Raw genomic sequence first — 24,823 nt, 5'->3', positions numbered from 1 at the left:
GCCTCGGAAGAGCTCCAGCAGGTCCTGGAAGTCCGGGTCGATGAGGTCGGAGGGCAGGGCGCCGTCGTCGTTGGCCGCGGCTCTGTCGGCCCCCAGGGAGATGAGGTACCTGGGGGCAAAGGCAGCCGTTGCCGCGCGGGCCGCCGCCCGCTGCTCTGCGGCTGGCCGGGCCAGCGTGGCGCGCGGCTCCTGGGCGCACCGTCCGCCGCTTCCCGGGCCGTGGCTCGTGCTGTCCCTCTCACCTGGCTATGTCAGGGTACCCATCGCTGCAGGCCATGTGCAGAGACGTCCAGCCCGTCTCGTCCCGCTGGTGAATGTCGGCCCCATATTTGACCAGCAACTTCACACACTCCAGGTTTCCTGACAGCACGGCTTCATGCAGAGCAGCCAGGCCTGGGAAGGGTGCGAGGGCAGGGGTCAAGGCGCTTGTCCTGTGCCCCCGCCCCTCCAGACCCTCTTCCCCGTCCTCGGCACCCACTCACCAGAGGGGTGGATGGTGTCCAAGGAGACTTTCCTAGCACGGATAAATCGGCCCACCTGTGCCAGGTCACCCTGGCGGATGTGGTCCAAGAAGAGAACATCATTAGGAAAACGCACACTGCGATCGGCCAACAGCCGCCGGCGCCGCTGCTGGGGGCTGTAGTGGGAGTAACGAACAGTTCTACTGGGCATCCTGGGGACTGAGGTGGACCGCCCCTGGAGGGACCCTGTGGTACGGTGAAGGAATACACAGGCCAGACCTGATAAGCCTACAGGCTCTTGATCCGCCAGACAGCCTACTTCCCGCTTATATAGGGTGTACAGAGCTATATAAAGCCACACAGTCATGCTTGGAGACCTGAGGACCCGAAACTGAGCTCCCCACTCCCGGAGCACAGGATCAGGTTTAGCGACTCATCTTTCAACACACCTGTTGCCATGTCCAGCCAAAGGGGTCAGATCCTTCCTGGCTACTGCTTTCTGCCCCACAGCTGGACCTAGAAGGTCCTTTTGCCTTACAGAGGGCAAAAGAAGGAGCCCGCGAGGAGAGCTGTGGGTGGGCTGGAGGGCTGGGCAAGACCCAAAGGTGTCAGGAGGCCTGAGCGGCTGAGACCGGCCAAGATTGGCCTGCCTTTCCACATCTCACTGCACAGGCCTACCTCCTGTGACCTAAGCGGCTGCCTCTTCACAAGAGGGTATAGGTTTATCACACCATGTTGTGGAGGAGATTGGGGCCTCATCCATCCCTTGCCTGTCAACTCTTCAGAGTCATGGCTTCTAGAACCCAGAATTGCTTGAAAAGGACGGCTTTCTGCTCAGGAGGCTGCCACCCTCCTGGGCAAGATCTCAGCGAGGGGACTCCTGTTAGGCCCCCCTCGGGTTGACCTCCCCCTTTTCACTTGCTTCTGCCTGACATCCTTCCTTTAGCTCCAGGTTCTGGACATGCTTCCCCTAAGGATGGTGTCCCTCCCCGCTGAGGAGCAGGACTGTTACAGGTGGTGTGTCCCTGGCCTCCCCCGCGCTGAGGAGCAGGACTGTTACAGGTGGTGTGTCCCTGGCCTCCCCCGCTCATTCGGCAGGCTTGCATTGGCAGCTGTCCTTTTTGGACTTCTTTGTTTTGTTTTGCTGGTCCTGGGGCTTGAGTCTGGGCTTGGTGCTGTTGCTGAGCTTCTTTTTGCTCAAGGCTATCACTCTACCACTTGAGCCACAGCACCACTTCTGGCTTTTTCTGAGTAGTTTATTGGAGCCTGCCTGGGGCTGGCTTCATACCGTGATCCTCAGATCTCAGTCTCCTGGATGGCTGGGATGACGGTGCAAGCCACCAGCGCCCTGCTTGTTTTGTTTTTTGAGGGTCAAGATGGCCTGTGCCATGGTAGCAGAGCTGGGCCAGGGGAGCCCAGAGGTGGTCATGGCTCCTGCCCACCTGGTCTGTCCTCTTGCCCCTAGAAGCTGTCACTGAGCCTGCCAGGGCTGTTGTGGCAGAGCGCCCCAGCCTGGAGTTGGCGTCCAGTCTCTTCTCATGGTTCGGAGGCGCAGGTGTCGGCGGGGCACGTCCTTGAAAAGCTAATGGAGGGTCTGTTCTAGACTTGGCCCAGCCCTGAAGGTCACTGTGCATTTTGGTGTTTCTTAGTTTACAAAAACATCACCTGGTGTCTATGCTTGCCTCCTCCTGGCTTCTTCCTGTGTCCGTCCAAACCCCCTGCCTCACACTGTATCTGATAATCATGTTCTGGGCTGCCTGGGCCTCACACTCCTGACCCTCCCAGCAGAGGGGGGTTAGGGCTCCCCTTCTATGGAGATCCCAGTCAGACTCCCCTTATAAGGATTTTGGAGCCAGGCGCCGGTGGCTCATGCCTGTCATCCTAGCTACTCAGGAGGCTGAGATCTGAGGATCGGGGTTCAAAGCCAGTTTGGGCAGGAAAGTCTGTGAGACTCTCATCTCTAATAAAAACCACTAGAAAATGGGAAGTGGCGCTGTGGCTCAAGCGGTGGAACACTCACCTTGTGCTTGAAGAGCACAGGGACAGTGCCCAAGCACAGAGTTCAAGCCCCACCACTGACGGGGGGGTCGGGGGGAAGGATTTAGGGCTCACCCTACTCCTACTCCATTGGGACCATATCTTAGCCAGTGTGCCAGCAATGATTTTCCCAATAAAATCTCATTTGGAAGCAGGGGGGGATGTGAGTCAGTCCACCGGCGGTAAGATGCTTCAGGTAGCAATGGGAGAATGAGAACTGACTGCCAGTTACTCTGCAGGGCCGGGGAGCGGGAGGCAGTGTAGTCACCAACAGGCCTCGGATCATCAGATGTCTGCAGCCAACAAGTCAAATAATCATAATGTATTACACACTAGGTGAAAAGCCGTGGAACGCAGACCACGGAAGAGACGGTGCCGGCTGGGCCGCTTTGCCTGGCAGTGCCTCAGTACCCGAGCAGCTCGGGTGTTTCCTCTGTCACTCATCCCAGAAACTGGCAAGACTGGCCCACTGTGACTCCACTGGGGGTGGTTCCTGTGTCTGCATTTCCAGGGGCCAGGAGGGAAGTGCTGGTCACATGAACCTCTGGTCACATGGGAGGTGTCAGATGCCTGTTCTTCTGACTTGTTTACACGTTGAGAGACACTAGCCAGGTGAGAGGACCCTGCTCTGACATGGAGATTGCCTTTTCTCCTGTTGTGGAAAAGTTCTGGCTGCACGGCCAGCTCTGAGGAGCATAGAGCTGGGTGAAGCGCACGTGCTGGGGCACCAGCACGATGGCTCTGGGCAAATGTGTCGGGCCAGGCTATCTGTCCATCCCAAGTGGGAAGCCCTGGCCTCTCCCGTGACCTGTGAGCTGAGAGCAAGGCTTGTGTTGGTTTGGATCAGAGAAGGATCTGGTCCCTGAAGCCTTCCAGCAGCTGTGGACCCTCCAGAAGGGAATGTCAGGCCTTGTTCTAACAAGTTCCTGGGAACCGTTCACACATCTGGATGTGCCTGTCCTTTTTTGTATGTCTGTTCAGCAGTACTGGAGTTTGAACTCAGAGCCTTCTACCACTTGAGCCACATGACCAGCCTGTTTTTTTTCTTTTGCTGGTGTGTGTGTATGTGCACGTGTTCATGAATGTACGCATGTACACATTGGTACTAGAGTTTGAACTCAGCCTCACATTCCTGCTCTGCTTTCTTGCTCATGGCTAGTGCTCTGCTACTAGAGCCATGCCTCTAGTCCAGTATTTTGCTGGTCAACTGGAGTTTTCTTTTTTTTTTCTTTTGGGTCTGGTCGTGGGGCCTGAACTCTGGGCCTGGGCGCTGTCCCTCAGCTCTTCAGCTCAAAGCTAGCGCTCTACCACTTGAGCCACAGCACCACTTCCGGCTTTTTTCTTTTTGCTTATGTGGTTCTGAGGAATTGAACCCAGGGCCTCAGGCATGCAAGGCAAGTGCTCTACCACTGAGCCACCTTCCCAGCCCCTCAACTGGGCTGTGTGGGCTGTCCCCATGATCTCCACCTCCTGAATAGTTAGGATTACAGCCATGAGCTATGATGCTCAGCTCACATCTTGCTTTTTTAAAAACTGGCCATGAGCTGTCCAGCCTGTTGTGGTAGTAAAACAGGGAGGCATCAGGACTAAGCCTGTAGTTAGGTGGCTGTGTCCTTGGTCAGTCCTGCGGCTTTAACTCAGGGTCTGGGTGCTGTCCCTGAGGGGTTTTCTTTGCTCATGACTAGCATTCTACCACTTGAGCCACAGCTCCACTTCTGGCTTTTTTGGTGATTGATTGGAGACAAGAGTCTCATGGACTTTTCTGCCTGGGTTGGCCTTGAACTACAATCCTCAGATCTCAGCCTCCTGAGTAGGTAGAATTGCAGGCATGAGCCACTGGTTGATACCTAGCTCCCTTGATTCTTCATAGTATGGACTGGTGAAATGACTAGTTCATTGTGATTTAAATTTTAAGAGGATAAACTATGTGAAAAGATTAAAATGTCCAACGAGTGCCACCAGCAGTGTCCTACAAGAAACATACTGCCTGGAGACTGTAAGGGAAGTTGGCACTGCCCCAGGGCAGGGCGGCCTCCTGTGTGGGCTCCAAGGACCCTGGGACAAGACTTTAACCTGAGATCTTATTTTTTAGTGTTGGGGCAGTTGAGCTTGAACTGAGGGCCTTGGTGCTGTCCCTGAGCTTTTTTGCTCAAGGCTGGTGCTCTACCCTGTGAGCTACAGCGCCACTTCCAACTTTTTGGTGGTTAATTGCAGAGAAGGGTCTCTTGGATTAGTCTTAGCTGACTTCAAACCTTGATTGCCAGCTCAGCCTCCTTAGCTGTTAGCGTTATAGTAGTGGGTCTCTGGCTCCTGGCTCTGACATCTGCTTCTTTAACCTCCAGGCCAGAGACTTCTCACTATGTGGAGAGAACAGATTGGCAACTCCCAGCAACTAAGCTTTTGCTGCTTTCCCTCTGAGCCTTCCAGCTGCCTTGCTCATTCAGCCAGAGCTTCCGGACACCACCCTGCAGCCTCCCAACACAGCCTAGGCCCAGGAATGCACTCATCAGCTGCTTCTGCAAAAGGGGAAAGGTATCAGACTCACTCCCCTCCCTGGAGGGCGTGATGTTTCTGCTTGGTCCCAACTTTCTATGAAGAGGCCAGGTCTCCACACAGCTGGGCATCAGGCCCACCCACTCTGTCTTGCTAGGGAGAGGCCACATATCCTTCCAGCTCTAGGTCTCAGGCTCACATCATTGGGGAACTGAGCTAACATCTTCCTACCTAACCTCCTAGTGTCTGTAGCCACTTTACTATGGACATTAACTATATACCTTTATGTTGGCAAGACTCAGGCCAAACTCTGTGATCCTCATGTCTCAGCCTCCTGAGTGGCTGGGATTATAAACACAAGCCACTGGTGCCTTGGGTCTAGTTACCTTTGAAAAGCCAGGAAGTGTCCTCTTTTTAACCCACATTTCCCCCAGGGCGTCCCCCTCCCCCCCTTTCCACTAAGGCTGGTAATAAGCAACCTTGCTTATCTTTGAGGTTTAATCCACCTTAATTCTCAAAAGATAGCTCAGCAGTAATTGCAGTGACCAGCACCAGCCCCCCCCCCCCCGGGGGCCCAGACAGCTATACCCCTGCTGGGCCTGTGGGGTGGCTGTACTTAGGAATGACACACACACACAGTAAAAGTAACAACTGGTACTAAAATTTCAACTTTATTTGGCCAATGTGTTCAATTCCAATATTGTGGTAGAAATGCCTGAAGAATGGGCATTGTCTGGTCCAGTCCATGTCCTTGGCTCGGTCTCAGCCTGGGAGACCCACTGGAAGAAAGCCTGGTGGCCACAGAGCAATGTGCCCACAGCAGATAGGTGCGGACTCCTGGCTTGAGAGCAGGGGACTTGTCCAGGGTCAGGGTCGCAGCACCCTCTCCTCCAATCATGGCAGGCCCACACAGACAGGACCCAGACGTTTCCTTTAGCTAGAAACTGCAAAGCCAGGCTGGCAGCACTGGCACAGGGTGGAGGAGAGCGACTGCGTCCAGCCCAGGCTTGTTCTTCCCATCCAGGAGACTGGTGTCTCCCAGGGAGGCCTGGCCTCAGTGGAACAGATGCCCTGATGTAGGGACATGCCTGAACGTCCCACACAGATGGAACTAAGCGAGACACCATCAGTGTGAGTTCCCAAACATTTAGCAAGCACTCAAGACGAAACTCATGTACAAAAAAGTACATCATGGTTTAAAAAATTAAGCCCATCAAGATGGGCTGGCCTGGAGATGAATCCCTTTCCAAAAATTGAAAAGCAAAGGAAGAGATGGGTGAAAGTGTACGCGTGTGTTAGAGTGAGTGTGGCTTTGGAAAGATCCCTGGGTTCCGAGGGTGCTCCCTCCTTGGGCAAGGGTCAGGCTCCGGAGGCGTGGGCTGCTGGGTGGAACAAGGCCCAGCAGGCCCAGCAGGCCATGGAGGCGTCAGGTTGGGGTGTCCAGGTCTGTCTGCTCCATTACAGTTCATCTCTCACAGCTTTCTGATCATCATCTTCCTCCATGTCCGGCTCTAGGGCTTCTTCCAGGTCCAGGTCCTAGATCCACGAGGGGGGGGGGGGAGGTGTGGCTCAAGGTCCCGGGGGTAAGGGAGCAGGAGGCCACACAGGAGCTGGCCTTCAGTCACACGGGCAGCCAGAGCTGGCTGGGATGAGGCCTGGAGCCTCTTTGAGCAGAACAGGGCAGAAGGTGGTTGCCTACAAAGCAGCAGCAGAACTTCCCAAGGCAAGGCAAGGCAAACACAGCCTAGCCCTCAGATCATGCGAAGGCTGTACCCCAAGGAGCCTGAGGAGGGAGCCTAAGAGGGCCAGGCTCCCGTGACAGGGTGGGGCAGCCTCCTGCATGAGGAGCCTCCATCCCTCCTGCAGCGCTTCCCTTGGGACAGTCTGCCCCCCTCCCTGCCTCACCTGTACTTCCAGGAGAGCCCTGCTGGCCCAAACATTCTTGTGTGTGTACTCGCTCTGGAGCTTGAACTTAAGAGCCTGGGTGCTGGCCCTGAGCTGCTTTTGTACTAGCTCTACTGCTTGAGCCACAGAGCCACTTCTGCTTTTTCTGAGTTTAAGATAGGAATCTTGTAGACTTTGACTAGGCTGGCTTTGAACTCCAAACTGCAGATCTCAGCCTTCTGAGTGGCTTGGACTACAGGTGTGAGCCACCGGCACCTGGCTTCCATTCTTGTTCCAGATGTCACTGACTGCCACCAATCCCCTGCTCTCAGAATCGCCACCACTGCCACTGCACGTGAGCTGACTTGGACAGGATGAAGTTAAAAGGTCAACCCATGTCCACTTTTTCTCTCCCAGTATTGGAATTTGAACTCTGGGCTTGATGCTTGCTTGGTCCACTGGTAACCTGCCACTTGAGTTACACCTATAGCCCTGATTTTTACTACTTATCTTATAGTCACACAGACTTTTTGGCTTGGACTGGCTTCAAATTGTGATCCTCGGCATCTAGCCGGAGTCACCAGCCTCCAGAGCGGGTCTGTGCTGTGTGTGTGGTTCTGGGACTTGAGCTCAAGGCCTTGGCTAGAGACCTAGACTTGTGTCTGATGCCATCTGTTGAGCGATACCTCCACTCTCAGGCCTGAGCTCTTGCCTATTACTCAAGCCATACCTCCACTTCCAGGTTTTTGCTGCTAGCTCTTAGCCTCTATCCTCAGGTCTCTACCTCCTGAGTAGACTGGACTAAAGGCACGAGCCACCAGTCTTCTGAGCCCACACTGTTCCCAGAGGTCTGCCTGATGCCCATGTGACCATACTCACATCATCATCTCCTGCCCCATCCTGGCCACCGCTCTCCAAGAACTTCTTAAATCCGTCCAGTGTCCGCTCCCCATTATAATCGATGACCTGCAGGAAAAGATGGGTGGGGTGAGGAACTGATCCTGATCCCTGGCTGTGCAGCTAACAGCTCCTCCTCCCTGCAGGAAGGCGTGGCTCCATCATTTCTCCAGGCCCAAGGAATAACACAGTGCCCTTTACCCTTATTGGGTTTTCCATTGCTAAATCTTTGTTTTAACCAACTTTGTTTTTTTTCACTGAAAATTCATCAGGCTTCAGATGGTCATGGAAACCCAAGCTTATGTGAACCTGCCTGCCCCCTGGTTTCTATACAGGTCTGCAGAGGGTCCCTAGACTGGCTGTTTCATTGATGTCCTTAAACCAGCAGGAAGGGGCTGGGAAGGTGGCTCAGTGGTAGAGCGCTTGCCTTGCATGCATAAGGCCCTGGGTTCCATTCCTCAGCACCACATAAGCAGAAAAGGCCAGAAGTGGCACTGTGGCTCCAGTGGTAGAGCTCTAGCCTTGGGCTGAAGAGCTGAGGGACTGAGCCTAGGACCAGACTTCAGGCCCCACTACCCACAAAAAAAAGAAAGAAAGAAAGAAAAAACAGCGGGAAGTATCAAGAGCTACTGTAGTTAGGGTTACCTTTTCTGAGGGGGATATGATGCCTGTTAGTAAAACAGCAGGCCTACAGGGAGCAGGCTTGCAGGGAGCAGGATAAGCTGATAAAACAAAACCAGCCACACAATGAAATGGGGGCAGGAAGCTACAAAGAATGAGTAAGTAGCCTGGCACAGGTGGCTCACGCCTGTAATCCTAAAGTCCCGGAGACTCTTATCTCCAATAAACCACTAGAAAACCACAAGTGGCGCTGTGGCTCAAGCGGTAGAGCACTCACCTAGAGTTGAAGAGCACAGAGACAGCGCCCAAGCCCAGAGTTCAAGCCCCAGGACCAAAAAAAAAAAAAAAGAATGAGGAAGTAAAAAGGAAATGAGGACAGGACAGTAGACTGGCGTTACAGACACCCCCCGGTGAGAGCACCCTCCAATTCTCACTCCTTAACCCAAGGCAGGCTCTGTAACCAGGAAGAAGGCACAGATGGACCAAGCCCCACGCTGCCCGTGGAGTGTCTGACACCACCCTCTCTTATTTCTTTTGTAATAAACGTTCGTATTATCTTTCATTTAAAAAAGGAAGGGAGGAGCTGGGCGCTGGTGGCTCCTGCCTGTAATCCCAGCTACTCAGGAGGCTGAGATATGAAGAGATTCTTTTCATCTCCAGTTAACCACCAGAAAACAGAAGTGGTGCTATGGCTAAAAGTGATAGAGCACGAGCCTTGAGCTGGAGACAGCACCCAAGCCAGGAGTTGAAGCTCCACAACAGACAACAAAGGCAAAAACACAAGGGAGCAGGCTTGGTCCTTAGAAGCTGCTCGTGCCTTACCAACCCGACCCTCCCTGGTGGCAGGCCGCTGGGGAGGTGTACCTTTCTGTCTGCACTGGCTGGGAAGAACTTCAGGGTAGGGAAGCTGTGTACTTTGACCGCCTCCACCTCGTTGGCTGTCGAGTCCATCTTGGCGATGACAATACTGTCATGGTCCTTGTATGTCTCTCCCAGTTTATCCCAGATGGGGGCCAGCTGCTTGCAGTGACCGCACCACGGTGCATCTGCAGGGAGAGCAGTACTGATTGCCAGCCCAGACACAGCTGTCTGTGGAGGCCTGCACTGAGCCCTGTGCCTCCCGGGCTGCCCCAATGGAGCAAGTGGGAGGCTGGAGCCCTTCACTTACAGAACTCCACAAAGACGTTCTTCTTCTCATCAAAAGCAATCTCCTCAAAGTTCTTGCCAACTAGCACCTTGACAGGCTGCTTGTCCCAGTCTTCAGGTAGCTCCTGGCTCATCAGGTGGGGCTGGAGGGCAGAGACAGGACGGTCAGGGAGTGCTGTGCTCATTACTCCCACACCTGGCCCAGGCCCAGCACCCACTGCCCTCCTGAGGACACCAGAGCACACGTTGACTGGAAGCGAGCACGAGAAGGCTGAGCCCACAAGGCAGCGCCCACCTGGCTTTCGGGCTAACTTGCCACGATGACAGTGTAGGAGGGTTCTCTACAGTCTCTGAGGATTGGCTAAAGGAAAGGATATTGCTGAGCACGCCTATCATCGCAGCTACTCCGGAGCCAGCCCGGGCAAAAAAATTTATGAGTTTTTTTTTTTGGTCGGTCCTGGGGCTTGAACTCTGGGCCTGGGCGCTGTCCCTCAGCTCTTCACCTCAAGGCGAGCGCTCTACCACTTGAGCTACAGCGCCACTTCTAGTTTTCTAGTGGTTTATTGGATATAGGAGTCTCACGGTCTTTCCTGCCCCGGCTGGCTTTGAACTGCGATCCTCAGATCTCAGCCTCCTGAGTAGCTAGGATTACAGGCGTGAGCCACCAGCGCCCGGCTAATTTATGAGGTTTTTTTTTTGGGTCCGGTCATGGGGATTGAACTCTGGGCCTGGGTGCTGTCCCTGAGCTCTTCAGCTCAAGGCTAGCACTCTACCACTTGAGCCACAGCGCCACTTCCGGCTTTTTTCTTTTTGCTTATGTGGTGCTGAGGAATCGAACCCAGGGCCTCTGGCATACAAGGCATGTACTTCCCAGCCCCAATTTATGAGGCTTTTAATCTCCAATAAACCACCAAAAAAACTATAAGTGGAGCTGTGGATCAAGCAGCAGAGCAAAAACAGCTCAGGGATAGTTCCCAGGCCCTGAGTTCAAGCCCCAGGACCAGCACAAAAAACAGAAATATTAAGCCAGAACCGGGCACTGGTGGCTCACGCCTGTAATCCTAGCTACTCAGGAGGCTGAGATCTGAGGATCGAGGTTCAAAGCCAGCCCGGGCAGGAGAGACTGAGACTCCTATCTCCAATAAACCACCAAAAAACCGGAAGTGGCGCTGTAGCTCAAGTGGTAGAGTGCTCGCTGAAGGACAGCACCCAGGCCCTGAGTTCAAGCCCCACGGCTGACAAAAAAAAAAAAGGAAATATTAAGCCAGGCGCCAGTGGCCCACACCTGTAATGCTAGCTACTCAGGAGGCTGACATCTGAGGATCACAGTTCAAAGCCAGCCCAGGCAGGGAAGTCCGTGAAACTCTTATCTCCAATGAACCACCAAAAAACCAAAAGTGGTGCTGTGGCTCAAGAGGTAGAATGCTTGCCTTGAGCTGAAAAGCTGAGGGACAGCGCCCAGGCCTAGAGTTCAAGACCCACGACTGACTACCCCCCCCCCGAAAAAAAAGGTACTAGTGATAAGCTTATGCCTATAAACCTAGTGTCTTAGGAGCCTGAGATCTCAAAGGGGGTTCAAAGCCAGCTGGGCAAAAAAAATCCTTGAGAGCCAGGTGCCATTGGTTCACGCCTGTAATCCTAGCTACTCAGGAGGCTGAAATCTGAGGATCATGGTTTAAAGCCAGTCTAGGCAGGAAATTCCGTGAAACTCTTATTTCCAATAAAGCACTAGAAAACCGGAAGTGGCACTGTGGCTCAAGCAGTAGAGTGCTTGTCTTGAGCTGAAGAGCGCAAGGACAGCGCCCAAGCCCAGAGTTCAAGCCCCATGACTGACAAAAAAAAAAAAAAAAAAATCCTTGAGAACCTATCTCCAACATAACCAGCGAAGAGTAGGTCTAGAGGCATAGCTCAAGTAGTAGAACATCATCAGTCAAGCAAGGAAGTGAGGCCAAGGCTCCAAGTTCAAACCTAATAGCAGCAAAGGAAAAACAAAAAAGGAATGGAGACTTCCCACTACCGTGTACTCTGTGTCAGAACCTGGTGTTGCTGTGTAAGAGTCAGAGACAGTAGAATCCAGCCCCCCACAGGTGGGCGCTGGTCTGTAAGGTGGGCTGCAGTCAGCCCAACTAGGTCTGGCACCTTGATCTTGCCCTCCAGGAAGTGGTGGCAAAACTCTGTGATCTTCTCAGCTGTCAGCTCATCTGACTCAGGCTTGTACTTGGTCATCTCCTCCTCCAGGGTGATGAGCCGCACAGCCGGGCACTCCTCCTTCTTTAGGCCAAAGAACTCGAGGATGCGCTGGTTATCAGCATGGTCGCTGTCGATGAAGATAAACAGGATCTTGGGGGAGAAAAAGCACACTGAGATGGGCCCTACACAGGGCCCCACCCAGAAGCAGCTGGTGCCCTTGGAACCATTCTCTCCACATCAGACTCTGGGTTTGAGCAGAAAAGAAGTGGTTGGGGGAGGGGGGCTGGCCCCTTGGGTCCCAAACACCCACATTCAGGGGGCAGCCACGGAAGGCCTGAGGCCTCTGAGTCCTGGGAGAAGCCTTGCAGTCTGGCAAGGTCACAAGCCCAGGAGCCCACCTTGCCCTTGAAGCCCTCAGCTGCTTTCTTGAAGTTGCTCAGTTTGCCATCGTAGTCAGACACGCTCTTGGGCAGGAACAACAGGATATGCGTCTTGATTTCACCCCCAAAAATCTTGGGAGCTGTCTGTTACAAATGCAACTTACTGTTACTGGATCAGAGCCACAAACGGAGCTAGGATAGAATATTCTCCCAGTGGCCTCAGGGCGACCAGACACTTGGACAGTGGTAACCCCACCTGCTCCGTGAACTCGATGACCAGAGGCAGCTGGTTGTGCTTGATGAAGTCCAGCAGGTTCTCCTTGGTGATCTCCCCCTCAAAGTTGTTCCGTCCTTCATCAAACTGGGGAGAGAAAGAAGGCTATGAGCATGGCTGCCCAGCCTGCCCCGGGACGAGGGTAAGAAGGCTATGAGCATGGCTGCCCAGCCTGCCCCGGGACGAGGGCACACTACCCAGCCTGGCCAAGCAGCGTCTGCTGGTCTCCGCAATGAGGGCCGATGCATTCCTTCCCTGACAGCCTCGCCTGGATTCAGCCATCACCCTGTGGCCACCAGAAGTCTATAAACTGGCTTCAGGCCCACATCAAGCGAGTGGTTCCCAGTCCTTCAGTTACCCAACTGTAGGGCACAGGCAGAAGTGCTACAGGAATGACTGGACCCTGCCCCACAGGCCAGACAGAGGCCCCGCCATGGCTGCCTGCCCAGGGCCGTCTCAAGATGGAGGAGGCCCCTACACAGCTGCGGAAGCTGTGAACAAAGAACTGTGCGCCGCCGTCTTTGCCCACAGGTCAAGACCTGTTGTGTGCTACAGCGGTGGAATGATTGTGTGTGACGTGCGTGTACTTAAACTCAGAGCCTTTACACTCAAGCTGATATTCTACCACTTGAGCCATAGCTGCACTTCTGGCTTTTTGCTGGATATTTGGAGATAGGCTTTTCATAGAATTTTGAATTAGAATCTTCGGATTTTCACCTCCTGGGTAGCTAGGATTATAGCAGTAAGCACCAGCACCAGCTGGTGGTTAGGTCTTACGTCCAAACTCATTCCCACAGCTACGGTGCATGGGTCCCGCTCTTGGAGTATCTGCATGGCTGGGGCTACTTTGTAGCCCAAGCTAACTCTGAACTCATTCTTTGTGCTTCCACCACCCAAGCACACATCGCACACCCAGCATACTCTTACATTTGTTGGGGCTTTTGGTGGTATTTGGGTTTGAACTCAGGACTTAATGCTTAGGCCATGCCCCCAGATCTTTTGACTTTAGGTCTTTTTCCCAGGTAAGGTCTAACAAGGTTTTGCCTGGGCAGGCCTCCTTCCTCTGTCTTCCTTGGGGCAGGGACTGCAGCCGTAGGATACAATCCCTAGCCTGTATACCACAATGCCTAGCCTTTCAGCTTTTGTTTCCTTAATTAGCTTACATAATAGATTTCAGTGTTCTAATTCCATGTTTACAATGTATTCAATCAATCAGCCCTTCTATCACTGTCCCTTCTCCCCTATGAACATGTGTCTGTGTATATTACTGGTGTGAGCCACTGGTATTTGGCTATATTTGTGTGTATATGTGCATGCACACACATGCAAGCAGGTATCAGGGCATGAACTCGGCCTTACATTCTTGTTCGTGGCAGTTGAACTACTTAAGCCATACCTCTAGCCCTCAGCCTTTTTTTTTTTTTGATTGTGGGGCTTAAACTCTGGGCCTGGTCACTGTCCCTCAGCTCCAGCTCAAGGCAAGAGCTCTACCACTTGAGCCACAGCGCCACTTCCAGTTTTCTGGTTAATTGGAGATCAGAGTTCCATAGACTTTCCTGCACAGGCTGGCTTTGAACCACGGTCCTCAGGTCTTAGCATCCTGATAGGATTACAGGTGTGAGCCACCTGTGCCCAGCTAAGCTTTTTTTTTTTTCCTTTTGGTCTTTTCTTTTTTGGACTGAGGATTGAACCCAGGATGTTGCAATTGCTAGGCAAACACATTGCTACTGAGCTACTTCCCAGCCCTGACCTAGCCTTTTTGTTGAGATGAGGTCTTGTTAACTTTTTTCTGGGCTGGCCTCAAACCTCAATTGTTTTTTTGCTTTTGTTTTTTTTTTTGGTCGGTCATGGGGCTTGAACTCTGGGCCTGGGTGCTGGGTGCTGTCCCTCAGCTCTTCAGCTCAAGGTGAGCGCTCTACCACTTGAGCTACAGCGCCACTTCCGGATTTCTGGTGGTTTATTGGAGATAGGAGTCTCATGGTCTCTCCTGCCCGGGCTGGCTTTGAACCGCGATCCTCAGATCTCAGCCTCCTGAGTAGCTAGGATTACAGGCGTGAGCCACCAACACCCGGCTTTGCTTTTGTTTTTTATTTCTGCCAATTCTGGGGCTTGAACTCAGGGTCTGGGCACTGTCTTTGAACTTCTTTTGCTCAAGGCCAACACTCTACCACTTGACTCACAGCACCACTTCTGGCTTTGTGTATGTGGTACTGAGGAATCAGACCCAGGGCTTCATGCATACTAGGCAAGTACTCTACCACAAAGCCACATTCCCAACCCATCTCAATTCTTCTGTTCTCTGCCCCTGAAGTAAACATATGCCAGCGTACCTAGTCTTACTACTAAAAAAAAATTTTTGGGGGGGGGATCCGGTCATGGAGCCTGAACTCTGGGCCTGGGTGCTGTCCCTGAGCTCTTCAGCTCAAGGCTACCACTTGAGCCACAGCGCTACTTCTGGCTTTTTTCTCTTTGCTTATGTGGTGCTGAGGAATCGAACCCAGGGCCTCAGGCATGCAAGGCAAGCGTTCTACCACTGAGCCACCTTCCTAGCCCAACTAAAATTTTTTTTTTGGTCGGTCATGGGGCTTGAACTCTGGGCCTGAGTGCTTTCCCTCAACTCTTCCGTTCAAGGCTAGCGCTCTACCACTTGAGCTACAGCGCCACTTCCGGTTTTCTGGTGGTTTATTGGAGGTAAGAGTTTCAGACTTTCTTGCCCAGGCTGGCTTTGAACAGAGATCCTCAGATCTCAGCCTCCTGAGTAGCTAGGATTACAGGCGTGAGCCACCAGTGCCCGCCTTACTGAAATTTTTTGTGTATGCCATACTGGGGCTTGAAACTCAAGATCTCTAGCCTGTTTTTCATAGATCATGGGGCTTGAATTCTGGGCCTGGGCTCTGTCCCTGAGCTCTTCAGCTCAAGGCTAGTGCTCTACAACTTCAGCCACAGCACCACCTCGAGTTTTCTGGTGGTTCATTGAAGATAAGAGTCTCACAGACTTTCCTACCTAGGCTGTTTTAGAACCAGGATCCTCAGATCTCAACTTCCTGAGTAGCTAGGATTACAGGTGTGGTCAGTGTCCACCCACTATTCTTGAGTAGTTTTGATTCAGGTTGGTTGAATCTCAGGTTGTGGTAAGCAGAATATACTCATCTCTTCACAGCTGCCAGTTCACGTTGTACTTCAAGAACAGAAATGGCACTGTGGCTTAAGTGATAGAGCACTAGCTCAGGGACAGTGGCCAGGTAGAGTTCAAGCCCCACAACGAAAAAAAAAAAAAGAACAGAAAAAAAGGCAGCCAAGCCCTGTGTGGGTGCCCTGTATGTCGGGCCCTGTGCATGGTATGCTGCTTCTCCTCTACCCAGGAGGTGTGGGCTTCCAGGCACCCGCTGTACACATCCCAGTGTAGCCAGTGGGGAGAAGGGAACAGGAAAAGAAGAAAAAGCCAGGGAGAACGCTGAGAGTCATTTGAAATTGAGCCAGGCTCTAGTGGTTCACGTCTGAAGAGGCTCAGATCTGAGGACTGCAGTTTGAAGCCAGCTTAGGTAGAAAAATCTAACAATTCTCTCTCCAATTCTAGGCTAGTATGGCTCAAGTGGTAGAGGCACCAGTGAAAAGCCAAGCAAGAGTGCAAGGCCAGGCTGGCGCGGTGGCTCACGCCTGTCACCCCAGCTACTCAGAAGGCTGAGACCTAAGACCACTGGTTTGGAAGCCAGTCAAGGCCAGGAAATTCCATTGAGACTCTTAACTAAGTAGCTACCAAAAAAAAAAAAAAAAACAGAAGGAGAGCTGTTGCTCAAGTAGCAAAGCACTGAACTTGAGTGCTGGCACACACTCAAAACTGCTGAGCTTCAGGCCAAGGTGCCCCCCACCACCCACACCCCGCAGTGGGCAGGGCCCAGACCTACAGGTCCTCTGCGAAGCCAGGACCCTCCCCAGGAAGACCACGCCTCTACTCGCCCAAGCATGAGTAGTACATCTGAATACTTTTGTCCAGCTATGATCCAGGGAACCTCAGCACATGACAATCATTCAGCCTATTTTGGTAAAAACAAACAGTTCCTATTTAAGGAAAGAGGCCAGAGGCACCCTGATTGGGGACCCTGTCTCAAGACTACAGTGACTGCCTACATCTGTCCCAGACACGAATCCTGCTGTGCCACAGTAACATATCATGGAAAGGCCAAATCCTGAAGACTGGAAGAGGCTGCTGGTCCTGTCTTCACTCCTAACTTCCTCAAATAAAAAATGAAGCAGAAATAATAAAAACATGGATTAAGCCAGGCACTGGTGGCTCATGCCTGTAATCCTAGCTACTCAGGAGGCTGAGATCTGAGGATCACGGTTCAAAGCCAGCCAGGGCAGGAAAGCCCGTGAGACTAATTTCCAAGTAACCACTCAGAAAACTGGAAGTGACGCTGTGGCTCAAGTGGTAGAGCGCTAACCTTGAGCTGAAGAGGTGAGGGACAGCGCCCAGGTCCAGAGTTCAGGCTCCACAACCGACCAAAAAACAAAAAACAAAAAACACACACATGGATTCGGGTGTGGAAATGTGGCTTAGTGGTAGAGTGATTGCCTAGCATGCGTGAAGCCCTCGGTACGATTCCTCAGTACCACCACATAAGCAGAAAAATCCCTAAGTGATGCTGTGGGGTTCAAGTGGTAGAGCGATAGCCTTGAGCTGAAGAGCTGAGGGAAAGCATCCAGACCCAGAGTTCAAGCCCCAAGTCTGGCAAAGACAAAACAGAACAACAACAACAAAAAACATGGACTAGGGTTGGGAAGGTGGCTCAGTGGTAGAGTACTTGCATTACATGCATGAGGCCCTGGGTTCAATCCCTCAGTACCAAATAAACAAAAAGCCAGAACTGAGGAAGTGGCGCTGTAGCTCAAGTGGTAGAGCGCTCGCCTTGAGCTGAAGAGCTGAGGGACAACGCCCAGGCCCAGAGTTCAAGCCCCACGCCCGAGAAAAAACAAACAAAAAAAAACTATATAGAGCACACAGAACTGATGCTGTGGGGCTCAAGTGGTAGAGCACTAGCCTTGAGCTTTAGAGCTGAGAGACAGCACGCAGGCCCAGGGGTGTGGGGGCGGCAGGGGGGGTGTACGACGACATGGGACATGGACTAGTTGCTCAATAACTGACAGCTCTACTGCCCCCCACAACCCTCCAGCAAAAATGAGTAGAAAGTGGCTGGCCACACCAGAGCCTGGGTTCCCTCATATGCCTCCTGGGGAAGCATCTGCCCTTCCAGGTCCCCACATCAGTCCTGAGCACACAGGAAAGAGGCCCAGCATCCTCACCAGTGAGGAGTATAGGCAGGAAAGAGGAATCTGATGGAGGAGGGGTCGGAGTGTGCGCAGTGGTGGAGTGATCGCAGGAAAGAGGAATCTGATGGAGGAGGGGTGGGAGTGTGCGCAGTGGTGGAGTGATGTGAGATGGAGCCTGTGTCGTGACCTCTGACCCTCACAGCACCACCTCCTGTGTCTGAGCCACTCACTGCAATGCAGGAGACACGCCACCACAAACCAGCCCCGCCCCAGGACACCAGAAACTGAGGCAGAAGAAAAGAGACACACAGCTGCCGGGCATGGTGGCTGCAAAGGTTCCTGGAGCCCAGGAGATGGTACCACCCTGGACAGCTTAGTCAGACTCAAGCCCAGCCTGCCTCAACAGCACATCTACCACACACTCCATTCCGTGAAAGCAAAACAAGGAAAGGTCCTTCAAGCCTCCCAGGACCCCCAGTACACAGCACAGGGCAGACTATGCATGGACTGAACAGGTCTCCATGTTTCTGCAAGTCTCAGCGAATCCGCCTTACAACCTTAACTTTCGGATGAGACTCAAGAGTTAATATCATAACCAGGTACTGGTGGCTCACACCTGTCATCCAAGCCACTCAGGAGGCTGAGATCTGAAGACTACAGTTTAAAGTCAGACCAGGCAGGACTCTTATCTCCAGTTAACCACCAAAAGTCAGAAATAGAACTGTGGCTTAGCAGGGTGCCGGTGGCTCACGCCTGTCATCCTAGCTACTCAGGAGGCTGAGATCTGAGGATCACAATTCAAAGCCAGCCGGGGCAGGAAAGTCCATGAGACTCTTATCTCCAATGAACTACTAGAAAACCGGAAGTGGCGCTGTGACTCAAGTGGTAGAGCATTAGCCCCCAGAGTTCATGACCCAGAACAAAGAAAAGAAAAAAGAGAAAGACTGACATCCCCAAAACATCTCATTTTCTCTTTTTTGCTCGGACCAGGATTTAAACTCAGGGATCATTTCTTGCTCTTTTCTCCACCTCCCCCACCCTGCTTCAGCACTGGGACCCCTGTGAACCCCCAAGTTAATTACAAGTAGAGTCTCTCAGATTTTATGTCTAGGCTGACTTCAAACTACAGTCTTCATGTTTCAGTCTCCTGAATAGCTAGGATTTGTAAGTGTGAGCCACTGGTTCCTGGTCTTGAAACCCTTCTACCAACTGCAGCTAGAACATCCTGATTTTTCTAGTCCGGCATCTAAGTAAAATTTCCTTACATAGCCAGTTGCCAGTGGCTCACACCTGTAATCCTAGCTACTCAGGAGGCTGAGGTCTGAGGATCACAGTTCAAAGTCAGCCTGGACAGGTACGCCCAAGTGCTTCTCATCTCCAATTAACCACCAAAAAAAGACATGGAGCTGTGGCTCAAGCGGTAGAACACTAGCCTTGAGCAAAAAAAGTTCAGGGACAGCAACCAGGCCAGGCCCCAAGCTCAAAATAAATAAATAAATAAAATGACAAGCTAGGTGCTGGTGGCTAATAGATGGAATAATCCTAGCTACTCAGGAAGCTGAGCTCTGAGGATCACAGTTCAAAACCAGCCCAGGCAGGGAAGTTCATGAAACTCTTACCTCAAATTAACCAGCAGATTCTTTGTTGCTTTGTATGTCCCTTCCCCAAGGTATAACCCCTGCTTTCATTGTATTTGATGTTGTTATAATTTGGGGAGGGGAAGGGCAAAAACAAATTGTTTAAATAGGGATACAGGTGGACCCATTGCAACAATGAGATGTACAAGTCGTTATGTCGAAAAACGAACTTTACATCTTTTTTTGGGGGGGTGGGGAATGGGAAGGGGAAACAAAGGAGGAGGCAACAATGCTCAATAAGAAATGTACTCACTACCTTGTCCATGTAATTGTAACCCCTTTGTGCAGTATTTTCACAATAAAAATAAAAATAAATTAACCACCAGAAAACCAGAAATGAATGAAATGTGGTTCAAAGTGGTAGAGCACTAGCCCAAGGTAATAAAGCTTAGGAACAGCGCCTAGGCCCAGAGTTCAAGCCACATGACTGACCACAAAAGTCCTTAGAGGTCACTCAGCCCTCAACTTGAGATGTCTTTTCAGAGCCATAATACATATAACAAGATGACGTAAAGGTTTCCAAACCAGGTGGCCACTGCCACATACAGTATGACCTTCTAATATAGGCTGTCAGTGCTCTATAACAGTCCTCTGACTACAAACAGGACAGAACAGCACTCCATGGGTCCTATTCCCCAGATTGCCCCCTCACTCCCTTGGTCTTTTGAAATTTCTTCCCCTCTTCTGCCTGGGCAGTACCCACATCCAAACACAGCTGTGCTCCGGGAGCAGCCACCGTGCCAGCACTCCCAGGAATGCAGTCACATCTGTCCCCGTAACGGGGACACGGCTAAGAAGCACTCCACTTCTAACGAGGGACGTAGGGCAGGGTCCCTGGCTTTGCCAAATGGATGGGGACACATGCCTAGGGAGCTAATGCTCCACAACTTCTGTTTGGGGTGAGGAAAAGTTCTGGAAATAGAACAGTCTTGGAAACAAGATGCATGGCACTGTCAATGTCATTAATGCTACCAAATTAAGCACTTAAAAATGGCAAAAAGGGCCGGGCGCTGGTGGCTCACGCTTGTAATCCTAGCTACTCAGGAGGCTGAGATCTGAGGATCATGGTTCAATGCCAGCCCGGGCAGGAGAGACCGTGAGACTCCTATCTCCAGTAAACCACCAGAAAACCGGAAGTGGCGCTGTAGCTCAAGTGGTAGAGCGCTCACCTTGAGCTGAAGAGCTGAAGGACAGCGCCCAGGCCCAGAGTTCAAACCCCAGGACTGACCAAAAGAAAAAAAGGCAAAAAGGGGGGCTGGGAAGGTGGTTTAGAGATAAGAGTTTTCGCCTAGCATGCATGTGACCCTGGGTTCAATTCCTTAGTGCCACGTAAGCAAAAATTAAATTAAAAAAAAGTTGAGAGGCTGGGAATGTGGCTCGGTGGTAATACTGCTTGCCTAGCATGCATGAAGTCCTGGGTTTGGTACCTCAGTACCACAGAAACATAAAAAGCCACAAGTGGTGCTATGGCTCAAGCCGTAGAGTGCAGCCTTGAGCAAAAAAAAGTTCAGGGCTGAGAATGTGGCTCAGTGGTAGAATACTTGCCTGCCATGCATGAAGCCCTGGACTTGATTCCTCAGTACTAATATAAACAGAAAAAGCCAGAAGTGGTGCTGTGGCTCAGGTGGTAGAGCATTAGCCTTGAGCCAAAGAAACTCAGGGAAGCCCGGTGCTGGTGGCTCACACCTGTAATCCTAGCTACTCAGGAGGGTGAGTGATCTGAGGATCTATGGATCTGAGGATCACAGTTCAAAGCTAGCCCAGACAAGGAACATCTGTGAGACTCTGATCTCCCAATTAACCCCTAGAAAACCAGAAGTGGCGCTGTGGCTCAAGTTGTAGAGCTCTAGCCTTGAGCTGGAAGAGCTCAGGGACAGTGCCCAGGCCCTGAGTTCAAGCCCCAGTACTGGGAGAAAAGAAAAGTTAAGGGGCTGGGAAGGTGGCTCAGTGGTAGATTGTTTGCCTTGCATGCATGAGGTCCTGGGTCGATTCCTCAGCACCACATAAGCAGAAAACATCAGAAGTAGCACTGTAGCTCAAGTGGTAGAGCACTAGCCTTGAGCTGAAGAGCTGAGGGACAGCGCCCAGGCCCGGAGTTCAAGCCCCACAACCGACCAAAAAAAAAAAAAAAAAGTTGAGAAGGCCAACTCTGTCACACATGTCTTGCCATTACTGAAAACAAAAAGCTACCAGTCAAAAGCAACAGCTCCCTGTGCTGCTCAGGAGACCCAGCACGCTGGCTGCTACAGAAAACTGCCAATTGCCTTGTGCTCCAGCGTCCAAAGGCCACAGTGAGACGGTGTAACAAGGACCCATGATGATTACAGCCTTGACCCAGCGCCCAGCACGGGGCTCGGTTGTCAGCCATCAAGAAAGCAACACCTCCCCCTGCAGACCAAACCTGCCCTGCCCTGCCCTGCCCTGGGGAAGCCACAGGCCACTCACCTTCTTAAAGAGGACCACCCCGTCTTTGCTGAGTTGGTATCTGGAGAACACGTCACTGTTGGACGTGATCCCAAAGGGTATGTCATCAATGGTCTCTGCTGCTAGCAAGAACTGCTTGGCAAAGTCTGACTCCACATCCTGGAAGGAGGAGAGTGAGAGGTGCTACCAGCCCATGCCAAGGACAGCTGCAAGACAGACACCGTGGGCCAAGGCGCAGGAATCCCCTGAACAACAGCAGCGAACTGTTACTACCTTGAAGAACCCGATGACGGTCACCTCGCTGGACTCCACCAGGGACTCTGCTGCTGCCGCGTCAGCCAGAGTGGTTGCGGCGGGGCCTGTGCGCTTCTTCAGCCAGTTCACGATGTCATCGGCCTCTCGGCCAGCTAGACCCCAAACAAGTAGTTCCCTCATGACACAGCACCACCCACCATGCCCAGCCCCCACTTGCCTGTGCTGTGCCCATGGGGCTGAGGACCCTTGGAGCAAGTTTGCTACCCTCCCACAGGGTGTCTCTGAGCCCAGTGCCTGACCCTGTGCTTCTAGGGTGAAGAGTGGTCACCTGTGGCACACAGGACCAGGACCACCCTTTCCCTGTATCGCTCTGCATTTTCTTTCTGTGGATGTGGAACTAGTTTCTCACACAGTGCTTTCACACGTAGCTATACCCACGGGTAGGGATGTTGTTAGTCAACTTCAATGCCAGTTCTACCACCTTGAAAACAGGCTCAACCTGACCCTGTCTGACACCCTCAAATGGGCCAGGCCTCCCTGTGCAGTGCCTGCTCTACCCATAACTAGAGAAAGACGATGTTGTACCACCCAGAGCAGACACAGCAAGGAGGAGGCCTGTGAGGCAGAGGCTTTGAAGCCCTGCTTTTCTCTACTCCTGTGCTTCAGTACCTGGACCAACCAGGACAGAGAAGCACGTACAATTCTCAGAAGATGCAGCTCAATGCCAACAAAAAGCTGAATTACCAGCTAAAAATGGACTTGAGAGAAGCCTTCCCATCCACAAAACCCAGTCCCAGTAACGAACCATGGTAGCGAAGTCCATGTACATTGCTTTTTTGTTGTTGTTGTTGGTCATGGGGCTTGAACTCTAGGCACAGGTACTGTCTCTATCTCTTTAGCTGAAGGCTACCACTCTATCACAACACCACTTTCCATTTTCTGGTGGTTTACTGGAGATAAGAGTCTCATAGGAGCTGGGTCCGGTGGCTCACGCCTGTAATCCTAGCTACTCAGGAGGCTGAGATCTGAGGATCGCGGTTCAAAGACAGCCCGGGCAGGAAAGCCCATGAGACTTTTTTTTTCTGGGGGGTCCGGTCTTGGGGCCTGAACTCTGAGCCTGGGTGCTGTCCCTCAGCTCTTCAGCTCAAGGCTAACATTCTACCACTTGAGCCACAGCGCCAGTTCCAGCTTTTTTCCCCCTGCTTATGTGGTGCTGAGGAATCGAACCCAGGGCCTCATGCATGCAAGGCAAGTGCTCTACCACTGATCCACCTTCCCAGCCCCTCCATGAGACTCTTATCTCCAATTAAAAAAAAAAAAAAACCCACTAGAAAACCAGAAGTGATGCTGTGGCTCAAGTGGTAGAGCGCTCATTTTGAGTTGAAGAGCACAGGACAGTGCCCAAGTCCAGAGTTCAAGCCCCAGCAACCACCAAAAAAAAAGAAAGAGTGTCACAGACTTTCCTGTCGGGGCTGGCTTTAAATCATGATTATAGGCATGAGCCACCACCAGCACCCCGCAAACATGTTGCATTCTATGCAGGAACAAACAGCCGGTTATGAGACAACCAGAGCGGCTAAGCTGAACAGGATGAAGATACTCAAGAGGACATTTGACTAATTATACTGGCAAGCAGGCCGCAGGCTGCCCACCACTTAGGTCTGACAGATGTCCTGTGAAACTGGTTTTAGAGATATACAAGCCCCAGTAACTATTTGCCTATATCACAGCCCAGCCTCCACCAAAGCCAGTCTGAAGTTGGCCAAGTGTTGGCTGTGCAGCTTCAGGTTAAGGTCTGTGCTAGATGCCGTGACTATAAAGCCCAGCCTCCACCTATGGACGGGTCCAGCGAGGGCAGTGCACACAAGTAGTGACAGCAAGTATCACCTAAGTGTCCCTGTTTCACTCTTGCTCCTCAGAATGACAACTTAGAGCCTGCGTGGTCAGAGTGGCACTGGCCTCCCCCTCCTCCCTGTCCATCACAGACAAGCACCTGCGGGCTGCCCAGGATATCCCCTAAACAGCACCATCTACCTTAGATGGTCTCCAAAGGGCAAACTTGGTTTTGGTGGGGGGGATCCGAGACCAAGACTCAAACTTGTTATCTGCCACTTCTGCTCATGAGCTAGCACTCAACCAACTGAGCCACGCTTCCAACCCCGAGAACTTTCACGGGACTTTCAGGTGCAGAAGCAGATGGAGAACCCAGTTCAGAATAGGCCCAACTCTCAGACATGCCACTAGCCGAGCCTTCTGTTAGTGTCCAGGGTCTCGGGCAGCATTAGGGGCAGGGCCACCGTCACACCTGTGTACTCCTTGGGGGAGGCTGTGTCTCCATTCTTGAAGAACTTGATTGTCGGATAGCCACGGACACCGTACTGCTGGGCCAGATCAGACTCTTCAGTGGCATCTACCTTTGCCAGCCGGATCTCTGAGCCTTCTGCCTTCAGCTTCCCGGCTGCTTTGGCATACTCAGGAGCTAGAGCTTTGCAGTGACCACACCAAGGAGCAACTGAAAAAGAAAGCAGGATGCTGGAGAGCAGCCCTCGATCCATACCCACAGCTTCTCCTTCCAACTCCCTTTATAAAGACCTTATCAGCACAACAGATAACCCCTTGAGTACTCAAGAGGCTGGGCTGATAGCTGGTACTCTTGGGCAATACCAGGACAGAGGCCATGGGTGACAAACCATCAACCTCCACTCTGCCCCGTCACCACCAGTCCTCCAATGATTCATAACTTCCTATTACCTGGAGGCAAAAAACTAGTGTGTTCCCAGGACTTTCCTTTTAAGAATCCAGGAGAGCCGGGGGTGTGGCTCAAACCTCAGAATGCTTAGATAGCAAGTCAAAGGC

At 52.1% G+C, this 24,823-nt stretch overlaps 2 protein-coding genes across 2 annotated transcripts in view; both read right to left on the bottom strand.

Annotated features, from left to right (window-relative positions):
- The window catches only part of Ppp1r27 (protein phosphatase 1, regulatory subunit 27), a 6,454-nt gene extending 5,774 nt beyond the window's left edge, over positions 1-680 (bottom strand). The window contains exons 1-3 of the mRNA XM_013033100.1: positions 483-680; positions 243-393; positions 3-109 (exon numbers count right to left, since the gene is read on the bottom strand). Coding sequence (XP_012888554.1) covers positions 3-109; positions 243-393; positions 483-672 — 448 coding nt within the window. The 5' untranslated portion in view covers positions 673-680. The remainder of the gene's footprint in view (positions 1-2; positions 110-242; positions 394-482) is intronic.
- Positions 681-5,643: 4,963 nt separating this feature from the next.
- P4hb (prolyl 4-hydroxylase, beta polypeptide) lies at positions 5,644-24,522 on the bottom strand. Its single transcript, XM_013033099.1, has 10 exons — positions 24,273-24,522; positions 21,986-22,119; positions 21,734-21,871; positions 12,366-12,470; positions 12,128-12,253; positions 11,679-11,879; positions 9,562-9,682; positions 9,258-9,439; positions 7,755-7,841; positions 5,644-6,527 (listed from the first exon to the last, which is right to left on the bottom strand). The coding sequence occupies exons 1-10, from the start codon at positions 24,520-24,522 to the stop codon at positions 6,450-6,452; spliced, it is 1,422 nt and encodes a 473-aa protein (XP_012888553.1). The 3' UTR covers positions 5,644-6,449.
- Between the last annotated feature and the right edge of the window lie 301 nt (positions 24,523-24,823).

This window comes from Dipodomys ordii, unplaced genomic scaffold (genome assembly GCF_000151885.1).
Source record: "Dipodomys ordii isolate 6190 unplaced genomic scaffold, Dord_2.0 Scaffold163, whole genome shotgun sequence".
Lineage (NCBI taxonomy): Eukaryota > Metazoa > Chordata > Mammalia > Rodentia > Heteromyidae > Dipodomys > Dipodomys ordii.
Note: the sequence above shows the minus strand (reverse complement) of the source record. Positions and strands in the feature narration are given on the sequence as shown.

Coding starts and splice junctions, on each gene's coding strand:
- P4hb (XM_013033099.1), bottom strand. CDS start 24,522: ATGGATCGAGGGCTGCTCTCCAGCATCCTGCTTTCTTTTTCAGTTGCT. Junction 9,683..11,678: donor TCCTGGAGGGCAAGATCAAG/GTGCCAGACCTA, acceptor TCTGCCCTCCAG/CCCCACCTGATGAGCCAGGA. Junction 9,440..9,561: donor GAACGTCTTTGTGGAGTTCT/GTAAGTGAAGGG, acceptor CTCTCCCTGCAG/ATGCACCGTGGTGCGGTCAC.